Source organism: Orcinus orca, chromosome 4 (genome assembly GCF_937001465.1).
Source record: "Orcinus orca chromosome 4, mOrcOrc1.1, whole genome shotgun sequence".
Classification (NCBI taxonomy): Eukaryota; Metazoa; Chordata; class Mammalia; order Artiodactyla; family Delphinidae; genus Orcinus; species Orcinus orca.
The window spans coordinates 4,479,088-4,492,521 of NC_064562.1; the positions used below are offsets into that span (position 1 = coordinate 4,479,088).

A 13,434-nucleotide genomic window follows, 5' to 3' on the forward strand; every position below is an offset into this window, starting at 1 on the left:
TTCTATGCTCCCTGGGTTGGCAAATAGCTATAAAGTAAAGCCATTTATGTAGCTTAGATATGAAATCCCAGGATACTGCAAAAGCATTTTATATCATGCAGTTACTAATTATCAAAATAAACCAAAAGGTTAGGTATCACATTACAAATAAAGAAAAGGCTCAGAGAGGCTAAGTAACCTGCCCAAGGAGACACAGCTAGAGAATGATGTGGATTTCTACCAACTTCCGCCTTTTCCACACTGCCTCCCAACATGGAGAAGACAAGATTCCTGCTTTCACAGAGATTCCAATCGAATGCCTCTAAGTATGATTCACTGTGTATCCTCCACATCAACCAACACCACGATTTGCACAATGCAAATACTCAATAAATGTCTGTTGGAAAAAATGAAGGAATGAACGCCAGTTCCTACTGAAATCTGTCTAATGCAGATAGCTAACTACTAAGAGACCTCTCTCTAATCAGGCCAGACCTCCATGTTTTCCTGATCCAGTATCTTGTAAAAAGCTCAGAGTGTTAAAATCAAAATCAAAGAATCTTAGAATTACAGAAACGTCATAACGCTGAAGTTACCAGAGACTATACAGGCAAAAGTGAGTTTATTTCAGAAAAATTACCCTAGAGCCATAGTTCTCAAACTTTTTTATTTCAGAACCTTTTGGCACTCTTAAAAGTATTGAAGCCCCCCAAAATCCTCCTTTATGTGGGTTATTTATCATATAGAAATTAAAACTGAAAAAACTTGAATAGTTACATATTAACTCATTTAAAAATAACACTGATACACCCATTACATGTTAACATAACATATTTTTACAAGAAATTGCTGTATCTCTAAAAATATAATAAGAGAAATGGAATTGTTCTTGCAAGTTAAAATGGTGTTAAAGGAAAAAACAGCAATGAATTGAGCTCCTGATTCAAACAATTGTATAAGTGGTTTTCCTCAAGACAACCACTGCACTGTGGGAAGCAATAGAAGTGCTTTATACACACTTTCCACTTGCTCACCCAAAATATTAAAAAGATGTACACTTCCAGGTAGAGACTTAAGAACATTAACAGTTTTTATTGCTTCATCAAGGACTTTCTTAAGTGCCTCAGGCATTCATTCCATGGGTCTTTTCACATGAGTCCATTGGCCACGAAAGGAGAACAACTCTTGGTAGAGTCTGGGGCCAGCTTCGATTCATCCCAAGGCACCAACAGATTCACCTATGATTGCAAATTTTGTAAATATTGTAAAAAAAAGAAAAAAGCAAAAACTCTGAGTTTTGTGACCTCACAGACTCCCTGAAAGGGCCACAGAAAAGCCATCACCCCAAACAGTCCCATTCAATGTGACCATAATCAGTAACAAATGTGAAAAGTCCCGTTTATCTCTTAGTTATCTGTGTCCATAAACATTTTGAATATGGTTGGGAAGAGCCTGTCACTAATAGAATCCTTATGGACCAGCTCTCCCTTAAATCTCTCTGAGTCTACTTCCTTGGGCAAAACAAACCACGAATCTTTAAAAACTAATTACATACAAAACACATATATATGGAGCCAGATGAATAGTTGCTTGTCCTCTCATTGTTGCTAGGGCAATACTGTTGGGTTGCTTTTTCCACGGTTTCCTTATTTACCTCCTGGCAGATTTATCTAGATTCAACGCTTAAACCTCCTGTTTTCCCGGAAAACAGCAGAGTCAAGGATGGTTTCAAACTGTCTGTGTTTCCACGGCATAGGATCAGTGGCGAAGCCAATCCCAAAAGCTAGCTCAAACAGTGCATTAAACAATCTTGGAGTCTCAAAAGATTATTTATGGAATCACACAGGCTTCCTCTAATCCCTGATCTCTCCAGCCCAGCTATGGATACAACAAGATTTAGGATTGATGTGTACTGACCAGGCACTAATCAATTTCAGCACAGCCTAAAAATTCCATGGCAAGGGTTGAAATAAGCAAAGATGACCTGTAATTAAGGAAAATAGACTGTGCTTTGATTAACAATTACATTAGAATTGACCCAGAAATGCTCAGGTGGTTGTCACTTGGCAATATGAGGTTTATGAATACAATGTATTTGACCAGACATTTCTCCTTTGATTCCGACAGATACAAGAGCAAAGACCTATGTCAACCCGCCCACATTTTACACAAATGAGGCTTTAGCGTAATCCATGCCAGAAAGCTCTGAGAATAAATGCTAGACAGTAGGTGGAAAGGATACATAAAATTCTAAAGGCTTTGAAGTTGGAAGCAGACGTCTGAGCAACTCTGTGCTTCTTCACAGGAAGGAGATGCTTTGAGACACAGAGAACCCTTAACAGGAAGTGGGCCAGGATCCAGAGAAATACCTTCCTGCTGTAGAGGCCAGGTTGCCAGTAAGCTACGCCTCTGTCACGGACTAGGGCTGGTGTGGCAGCTCTTTATCTTCAAAGTTGCATCCTTGAAAAATCAAATAAATAGCTTAAATTCTGTGCAGTGAGAGAATGTGGTCTCTAAAAGGTCTCCACCGGAGAAAAGATGTCAAAGCCCAAAAGACAGACTGACAAAGGTCAGGGCCTTTGTATTTACTTTCTCCATCCTGTCATGTTCTTGCAGAGAACTGTTAGCAGCAGAAGTACATTCCATGTAAGGGCCATAAAACGTGAAACTATTTGCCTTTTGAAATAGTGCTGGTTTCCTAATCTCCACGAGGTTTTGAGTCGGCCTAACTTCTTAGTAGGAGGGACGATCTAACGGGTCAATTTCTGCAGGAGAAGACTTTACCAACTTCCTAGATGGAGCTGGGTGTGTGAGTCAACCAAGGGGCCATCTTTTCTGGGAAAGAATCACACTGAGAAATGAGATAACAATAGTTCCCAGGCCTGGAGATGACATTGTGTCAGATTCGAGAGCCAAGACACAAGATCTGAAATGATACCTGAAGCCCACAGATTGGGTGGGAATTATCTACTAGAACACAGAAATCCCTCAGTCCAAGTTGGCTGAGTTTAATCGAACCCTGTAAGCAGTATCCTGTATGCTTATAATTCCTAGTTTTGTTTATAAAGTAAAATGAAAAGTACTAACATATGCTCATAGGAAAAATAGAACAAATGGTTGTGAAGCAAATTATTTAAATACAACACCTAGGAAGCCAAACATAGCCTTTCATATAATGTTAAAGAGTCCAAAAGCACTAACGTGGTATCTGTCGCATTAAGTTCAGATGAGGAAACCAAGGCAAAGAGAGGTTAAGTAGCTTCTCAATGTTCAGAAATTAGTTATTGGCAATTGGAATTCAAACTTAGCAGACTGGTTCCAGAATCTTAGTTTCTAGCTGTTAAACAGACTATATCTGAGGTCAAAAAGCAAGTTTTATACCTCCTAAATCTCCTTCTGTTATTTTATTTAATCTTTTGAAAGGAATTTGACCAAATCTTGGAAACTCAAATGCTCTCTAGAATACTCCCCTTTGTCATCCTCATGGGGGAGAATTTTTATCCACTCAGTTCAGATACCCACGCTTCAAGAATAAAAGGTTACTTGTGCCTCTATCATATTTAACAGACCCAGTAAAATGCCATAGCCTTTGGGAATGTCGATTTTTTTAATTGGGTGAAACAGAAAGAATGTTGTGTACAGAAAATTAACAACTGTGTTCTGTATTCCCTTGCCCTTGCCGTAGCATCAGAGCAAGTGATTTCAGTTTGCTTCAGGCATAACTTTTCTAAGACTGCTCGCAAAATCCACCCAGTATAATCCAACATATTCCCAAACACCATTTAAATAAGGCATATATTTGACTTTAAAATAAAAATTTCAGTGTAATTGATGAGAAGCATTATTGTATAAAAAATAACCATTTATTATGGTACTCATGAAAAATGGCCTAAGCTTCTTCATTTATTTGCTCAGTAAACATTTTCAATAAACATCTCTCTATAAACATTGTATGATGCTAAATATAAGAAGCAAAAAATAAATAAAATAAGATCTTACAAAAAATGTAAAATTTCTCTGGAGTAAAATCTATTAGAAAAGTCAAAAGAGGACTTCCCTGGTGGTGCAGTAGTTAAGAATCCACCTGCCAATGCAGGGGACACGGGTTTGAGCCCTGGTCCGGGAAGATCCCACATGCCGCGGAGCAACTAAGCCCATGTGCCATAACTACTAAGCCTGCGCTCTAGAGCCCACGAGCCACAACTACTGAATCCTGTGCACCTAGAGCCCATGCTCTGCAACAAGAGAAGCCACTGCAATGAGAACCCCACGCACTGCAACGTAGAGTAGGCCCCGCTCGCCGCAACTAGAGAGAAAGCCCGTGCGCAGCAATGAAGACCCAATGCGGCCAAATATAAATAAATTTTTTTAAAAGTCAAACGAAAAACAACAAAGTAAGAAAAATTATTTGAGACATTTAGGATTGGATAATAGCTAACTTTCATCACATAAAAATGTTTTTATAAATCAATAAGAAAAAAGGTATGGAATGCAATAAAAACATAAATGATTTGAACAAGCAATTCACAGGAAAAAAAAACACAAATCATCAATGTATGAAAATATGTTATCCTCAACCTCACTTGTAATGAAGGACCTGGAAATATATACAAGACCCCATTATCCTCCATAAAAATCAGCAAAAACATTTATTAGTTTTCCACTTCCCAAAGTTGGTAAGAGAGAAGGAAGCAGACACTCTCACACATTACTGGTAGAATTGTGAAACTCTGCAACATCTAGAGAAAATGAGCCTTCGTCTGTGACTTTGGGACAAATAAATGCTGGATGAGTCAAAAATGTAAATCCGTTCTCACAGATGCCACCCTCGTATATATAGTTTGATCTACTTTTGTAACAGTGACCGAATGAACTCTTAACAGTCAGACTAACTTCTGACTTTTAGATTCAGTGCTTTAACCAGAGCCAAAACTGGGAACTCCAATCTTGGTGTCTTACCTTGGATGGTTCCAGGTTAAAGTCTTGCAAAGGTCTCATCCTCATGAATTATGGGGGATGAGAAAGACTCCTCCCTCTATTGCACCCTTAAGAGATTATAATATACTATAATATACTACAAACATAATTTTTATATGCACTAGGAGACCTAAAAATTTGTGTGATTCACTTTATTGTGACATTGGCTTTGTTGTAGTGGTCTGACACCAAACCCAAAATCTCTCTGAGGTATGCCTGTATTTAGGATGCACTAAGAATCATAGGAACATTGCCAATCCATGTTCTTTTTCTCATGGTTTCCCCAACCTCTTTATCATTCCCAGCCTACGATCCCACTCAAACTTTCTCCTTCACTATTTTATGGCAAAAGGTTCTTCTTCTTTTGACTGCATAACAGTAAGAACTTATATTATTTTCGGCCAGCCATCCTTACATGGATCTATCTTTTTGTTTTATACAGTATAGTTTCCTACCTAAGTAATGTTTTAAAAATGAAACTTGGCGTGCAGCATTGGGATAACCATCTCATACTGCTTCGCTGCCCCTGCAGTGGTTTTCTATGGTTTAATGCACAGCAGATATCGCACAAATATATCTTCATTGGTTGAATGATCGTTGGAGCTTCCCTTAACAGAAAGGAGAATGATAAAGACAGATGGTAGGTTGAGATTTAGTTGAAGGTTCCAAAATTAAAACAAATGTCACCAGAGACAACTTCTAACAGGGTTTGCCATCTAATCATTATAGGTTAGCTCTTCCGTTCATCAGCTGCAAACATCAAGGTCTATCCCTTCTCGTAGACTTCACCACAAGGTTCATGAATCTCCTCTCCATCCCCCACCCCCTACCATGGTCATCATCCTCAGGACCTTCAACATCTATGCTGACCACTCCCCATAGGGAATACCCTTACCTACTTCAGCCTAGCAATCTTCTTCCATTCTCCACTGTATTGCTACTACATGTTATCATACCAACATCTTCCATTAAACTAAGAAAAACTTGGTAGTTGTTATGTAATAATAGTTAAAAATATGAAAAATACAGTTAGCCAAACCTGCTAAAATCTCTATTTGGGAACTTACTAGCTAAGTAACACCAAACAAGAGAGGTAACTCTTGAGAAACAGTTCTCCATGGCATTTCTGCACATCTTATATCAAGTTTTCTTCTGCACTATCTCTTCAAGGATGCCAGTATAGCAAACAGCCTTGGAAGATACAATGAGTGTCTCCCTCTGGGGTGGAAGACAGATTTGTTTCCTGACCAGGATAATAAAGATAATGTCTCCTTCTGGGGCAAATGTTGGGCAGTTGTGTCAGCAGCCTCTTATAAGACTGGAGGTTTCCTCAGTAGGTAGAAAACCCCACTGGGTGTAGCGTTCAGTGGGGCGACTCCCCATCACCCCAGTGGGACCTGAGGGCAGAGGAACATGAGTGATGAAGTCATTTGTCACTGACCCGGGAGGCTTTTGTCTTCTGCTATAGCATCTATGGCTGGCTAACTTGTTAACTTGCAAGCAGGGTAAGACCTCAGACCCTTCACAGTTCTTGACAGGAGCTTCTTTATGCCTTAGTTTCCCTACCTGTACAATGGAGAGAGGGCACTTACCTCAGAGTGATAGTGTGCTAATTAAATGGAATAATGAGGCTATACATATACGGAGCCCAGCCTGAGTCTCACAGCTGCCCTTTTCATCAGTATTTGGCGGCTCCTTGCCAAACCAAGTGGCCTGCTCTCGGCTCAGTTCTCACTGGTGGCTCTGAGGCACGGACACCAGAGATCATCTCTTCTTCTCGAAGTTCCTCAACCCCAACCTGCACTAAATTGGTTTTCTTCCTATGTTTCTGTAGAAAGGCAGTCCTAAATTGCCACAAATATACGAATTAACAATACAAAAACAGAAAACCAGTTTTTCTAAGGTGGAAGAAGGGGAAGACAGTAATTGGAATGAGGGGGTAGGGAGAGTCACGAGATCTTCATCACAAGGAGGTAAGAGTTATTAAAAAACCTATAAAACATCAAGTCACTCAGTTATGTAGATAGCCAATATTTATTATTCTCCAATGTCTAATCTTAATGACATATTTGCAAAGAATTACTGGAAAAAAAACCAGAGGAAATGGTGGCTGTAAGGTATGTGGCCAAGTGACCATTGAAACAGTGTGGAATAATAGAAAACAGACACTTTTACTGTCAACAGATCCCAGGATTCCAAGCCCCAGATGTTAGTAGTTGTGAGAACTTGGGTGAGTTACTTAACCTCAAAAAACTTTGGTTTACTTACCTCTCAAGTCGGGTAAGACTCTCCACCTTGAAGAGCTGTTGATGGGTTATCTCAGTAAATTGTATCTATGATGGGTATGACTATTCCATGAGTAAAATACTGAAGAATTACTTATTCAGAAATTAATATGAGGGCCAAGGGACATTTCTGAATATTTCCCAAAAGGATATAACATCTCGTGATGTGGTACCAGGCTTGCCAAATACAACCTTATAGAATACCGGGCTTGCCAAATACAGCTTTATAGAACTTAAACTCTGGCTTCATAAAACCCCAAGGTACAGGAAATTCCTTAGTGGCAGACTTCTGTAACTCTGCATCAGTCTCAGATAACCACTTACTTGATTGAACTTACCTGTAACAAGAAATCAAAGAGAGCCATCTTGGACCATTCGTGGTGATGTATTTCAGTACAGCCCCATTCAGGTTTGGGTACGCGGCCATTCTGCCAGCACTTCTGTTTCAGCAACTGCTGATAAGTTCCCCAGGTGAGCTTAACAGAAGAGTGGGTCTCATTACTCGTTGGAGATAAGGATGAGTCCCAGAGAATGAAAGGACATGGGCGGCCATCTATAGAATACAAAAACACACAAAAAAAAACACTTTTAGAATGTTACTGACTCAGTGTGTCCTCTTGGGTGTCATTCAGTCTTTCACAGCTTCACACTCTCATCTGTCACATGTGAGAGTTTGATTAGATGACATTTATGATCACTTTCCCTTCTGAATATTTACTATTTTTATACCTCAGTGATGCTTCCTGATAGCAGTCTTATAAGATGGAAAGTTATTGTTAGACAAGGAAAGAAAAGTTTTTTTTAAACAAGATACTTTATAGATGTGGCAGGAACAGGCCACTAACCACCAATAACTACGTCCTCTGGCTAATGTGGTTTTATTCCACATCTAAAAGCAGCCACCATGAAAAAGGAAAGAATCCAGACATTTATAACGATCTATTCAGTGTCTGAGTGGAGTGGCTCTCTATTTGTAATAACAACCGTCTGATTTTCTGAGGCCATATTATGATGTCAGGAAGAAAAAGAATTTTTAGAAGTTGCAAATTTAAAAGTGAAACTGTATGTTTCGCACCAGTCACTATAATCTCCAAAGAAAGGAAAAGGAAGCAAGAGGGTTTTGTTTGTTTGTTTGTTTTTCTGATAGAAACAACAGCACTTCTGGTAATGGGTCATTTATTCACATAAAACCTCACAAAGTGTATTTAAGCAAATGTCATTTCTTCAACTTCCTGTGCAAAGAATATTTTTTCAAAAAAAATCTGTCACTCGAATGTTTTTGTCTCATTCTTGATAGTTTAGAAATTTCCTTGGTGAACTGTACATTCAATGACACTGTAAGCTTAAAGCCAAAGCTTCCCTCTCAAGCTCCCATGTCTGTCAAATCAAGTCACTGAAAGATGATGAAGAGCAGCTTTGCTTGTAACTTAAAAATCAGAATGATCTCTTGGGGAAAAAAAAATGACTAAGTCACAAAGGTCTGAAAAATCCCATTTAACTCATTCTTAACAGGCCTGGGCATTCGAATCCTCTGAAACTATGGCTGGAATGTCAAGACACATCACAGGGATTTTTAAAGCTCTTTCAAATGACCTGAGAGGTTCTCAATCTATAACTGTTTTTTGTTAAAGACTTTTATTTTCCCACCTTGCTTATTTGCCTTCATGTAGAGCTCTAATCTCTGGTCTTTAACGCAAGGACAGTCACTCCTCTAACCACTCCTGAATGTGGTGTTACAATGACCTTAATAATATTAATAACATTCACTTACTCATTCTAATCACCTACATTCAAGTTTTGTTCAAAAGAAAAATCTTTCTCCTTTTAGCCTTGAAATTTAGGCCAGGGCCAGTAGCAAGTCGTTTAGATTGTGGAAAATAGGCCACGGTCACTGATGTACAATTGAAAGAAAAATAGACAAAGGAACATGAACCATATATAAAGAACTTAATCGTTATCTCTCTCCTTTTTATTTCCTTTTACTGTATTAAATGATTTGGGGCTGCTGGGACCCAATTATCTTCTTAGGTATTAGATAAATATAATGTTAAATGTATATGCTTCAAATACTATGCCAATTTAAAAAATAATAATAATAAATTCTAGGTAAAAACAGGCCATCATGTAGTGGGAGACACACATAAACCAGTGTAACCAAATACATGTAAGAGACACAACACAGCTTTCAAAGATATGGGCACTTCAGACTTCTAAATATCAACACCAAGAGGCTCTATCACTCAGTGTCTTTGGAACAAACTGATACACAGCTAGCACTTCGCATTCTCAGGGCTGGGAAGTATTCAAAGGGAGTTGAAAAACACTGAAATTCAACAACACAAATCAATACACAAGACAGACAAAGCGCCAGTTTCCTCAGTACACAAGGCCCTCAGAGAACTGAGGAAATTATGCACATAAACAATTGAAACAGTTAATTTCTGTGCTGTTTTTCCTTCCCTTTAGAAACATTTGTTTCATATTTTAAAAGTAATTAAGAGTAAATCTACTCATTTTAGGAAATATAACATTAAAATGTATAGCTAAAAGATGACATGATACTATATATAGGAAACACTAAAGTCTCCACCAAAAAAACTATTGGAACTAATAAATGAATTCAGTAAAGTTGCAGGATATAAGATTAATATACAGATATCTGTTGCTTTTCTATACACTGAAAATGAACTCTCAGAAAGAGAAATTAAGGAAACAATCACATTTACAATCATATAAAAAAGAATAAAATATCTAGGAATAAACTTAACAAAGGAAGTAAAAGACCTATTTGCTGAAAACTATAAGACATTGATGAAGGAATTTGGAAATTATACAAAGAAATGGAAAGATATCCCATGCTCTTGGACTGGAAGAATTAATATTGTTAAAATGGCCATACTACCCAAAGTCATCTACAGAGTTAATGCAATCTCTATCAAAATACCCATGACACTTTTCACCGAACTAGAACAAATAATCCTAAAATTTATATGAAACCACAAAAGACCCCCAATTGCCAAAGCAATCCTGAGAAAAAAAGAAGGGAGCTGAAGGAATCACGCCCCCTGACTTCAGACAATACTGCAAAGCTTCAATGATCAAAACAGCATGGTACTGACACAAAAACAGACACATATATCAATGGGAACAGAATAGAGAGCCCAGAAATAAGTCCACACACTTTTGGTCAATTAATCTACAGCAAAGGAGGCAAGAAAATACAATGGAGAAAAGACAGTCTCTTCAATAACTGGTGCTGGGAAAACTAGACAGCTACATGTAAAAGAATGAGATTAGACATTTCCTTACATCATGTACAAAAATAAACCCAAAATAAAATTAAAGACCTAAATGTAAGACCTGAAACCATAAAACTCCTAGAAGAGAACACAGGTAGAACACTCTTTGACATAAATTGTAGCAATATTTTTTAAATCTGTCTTCTAAGGCAAAAGAAATAAAAGCAAAAATAAACAAATGGGACCTAATTAAACTTGAAAGATTTTACACAGCAAAGGAAGCCATAAAGTAAATGGAAAGACAACCTACTACATGGAAGAAAATACTTGCCAATTATATGTTTGACAAGGGGTAAATATCCAACATATATAAATAGCTCATACAACTCAATATCAAAAAAAACACAAAGATCACTTAAAAAATGGGCAGAAGACCTGAATAGACATTTTTCAAAAGAAGACTTACACACAGCCAACAGGTCATGAAATGATGCTCAACCTTGCTAATTTTCAGAGAAATGCAAATCAAACCACAGTGAGATATCAACTCACACCTGTCAGAAGGGCCAACATCAAAAAGACTACAAATAACAAATGTTGGTGAGGATGTAGAGAAAAGGGAGCCCTCCTCCACAGTTGATGGGACTGTAAATCGGTGCAGCCACTATGGAGAACAGTACGGAGTTTCCTTAAAAAGCTAAAAACAGAGCTACTATATGACCCAGCAACTCCACTTCTGGGTATATTCCAAAGAAAACAAAAACACTAATTCTAAAAGATACATGCACCCCAATGTTCATTGTAGCACTATTTACAATAGCCAAGATATGGAAGCAACCTATGTGTTCATCAACAGATGAATGGTTAAAGAAGATGTGGTATATGTACACAATGGAATATTACTCAGCCATAAAAAAGAAGGAAATTTTGCCATTTGCAACAACACGGATGGACCTAGAGAGTATGATGCTTAGTGAAATAAGGCAGACAGAGAAAGACAAATATTCTATGTTACATCACTTATATGTGGAATCTAAAAATATAAAACAAACCAATGTATATAACAGAACAGAAACAGATTCACAGATACAGGTAAAAAAAACTAGTGGTTACCAGTGGGGAGAGGGAAGTGGGGAGGGGTGAGATACAGGCTATAGGATTAAGAGTCACAGACTACTGTGTATAAAACAAATAAACAACAAAGATATACAGTACAGGAAAATATATCTGTGATTTTTACTAACTTTAAATGGAATGTAAAACTACAGAAATATTGAATCACTATGTTGTACCTGAAACTAATAAAATATTGTAATCCACTCTACTTCAATACAAAAAACAAATAAACAAACATAAAAAAAAGTCTAGCCTAGAAAACAGCAATCATCTACAATCTCCTACCCTAGTAACCGGTTCTGTTATTTGTATATTTACATCTGGTATTTTCCCATCCCTTTCTTTCACACATGAAAAAGTAAATTGTTTTTAGAAATTTAAGGAGTAGAGCTTACGGTTAGAGTTCAGACTCTAGAACCCAACAGACCTTTTGAATTCTGATCCTACTACTTCTTAGCTTTGTAACATTGGACAAGTTATATAACCTTTTCAAACCTCACTTTCATCCTCTGTAAAGTGTGGGCAATACTGTACCTTCCAAAACAAACTTTGTTAAACACGATCATACGTTTAAAGTTCTCAGCCTCAGCCTAACATATATGCATATCCTGGAAAGGTTTTGCTATGACTATTTTTATATGCATGCATTATACAATCACATAATTCATCAGCCTTCTAGCCCTTATTTGTTTATTGAACATCTACTATGTCTCAAGCACTATTCTAGGCCTAAAGCATACAGACATACATGCCAGGTTTTCAGTTGTTTGTTGTTCTGTGGGATTTTTTTGCTTTCATAGAGTTTACATTTCCAGCAGGGAAAAGAGGCAAAAATTACACAAGGGAAAATAAACTATTTGGAATCACCTTATGTATATAGTTTATCATAATTGTTTCACTAAATGTTACATTACAAACATTTCTCTTACACTTAAATATTCTTAAACAGTGTCACTTTAACTGTGATACAATAATGTAGCCCAGTGGTCAGCAAACTTGGTCAAGGGCAGACGGTGAGTATTTCAGGCTTTGAGGGCCATACAATGTCAACTAGCAAGTACTCAACCCCACTGTGATACGAAAGCAGTCAAAACAAAATATAAACAAATGGTGGTGACTATGTTCCAATAAAACTGTATTACACACCCTGAAATTTACATTTTTTGTAATTTTCAAGTGTCATAGTAGTATTATTGTTATTTGGATATTTTTTTCAACCATTTAAAATTGTGGAAGCCGTTGGTAGCTCAGGGACCACACAAAACCCACAGACTGCAGTGAATCAATCCCTAATCTAGTGTAGGGGTTTATTGTCTTTCCTTTACCATTTCTCTCCTTTAAATCTTAAAATTTTTTTTGAATGATACATTTTCTATTAAATGGTTCTCAAACTGCCACAGGGAGCTTTCAACGGATAGGAATAATTGGTTTTCAGTTAACATCCTCTGTTTTCCTCCACATGCATCTCCCCTCAGCAAAATATTCTGACTGCCACAGAAACACATTCTGTCCTGCCATGCCTGGCGTCAGTCACCGCAGGGAAAGGGGCTTCCTGAGAGCAGGGTAAGAGGCAGTTCTCAGGCTGAGCCAGGCTGGATGCCCTTCCTTCCAGCCAGCAGGTCTTGCAGAGTATTTGTGCATGTTGCCCAGGCTGGTTCCAGAGCTCAGAGCTGTGAGCAACGACTGTGAGGTGTATTCCACTTTGTATAAAATACGGCTGATAACAGAATTAAATGAACCTTGATAGATCTGAAGGGATGACAGAAAAATACCCTTTGAAAGCAGAAAACAGGTTAAAGCAACTTACCTGAAGTGTTTCAGAGATGAAGGGCATTCAT

General features: G+C 37.7%; 1 protein-coding gene across 2 annotated transcripts in view; it reads right to left on the bottom strand.

Moving 5' to 3' along the window:
* GASK1B (golgi associated kinase 1B) overlaps window positions 1–13,434 on the bottom strand; it is a 42,827-nt gene that overhangs the window by 15,403 nt on the left and 13,990 nt on the right. For both annotated transcript variants that reach the window (XM_033421557.2, XM_004266166.3), the window contains exon 3: window positions 7,580–7,794. In XM_033421557.2, the coding sequence (XP_033277448.1) occupies window positions 7,580–7,794 (215 nt within the window). The remainder of the gene's footprint in view (window positions 1–7,579; window positions 7,795–13,434) is intronic.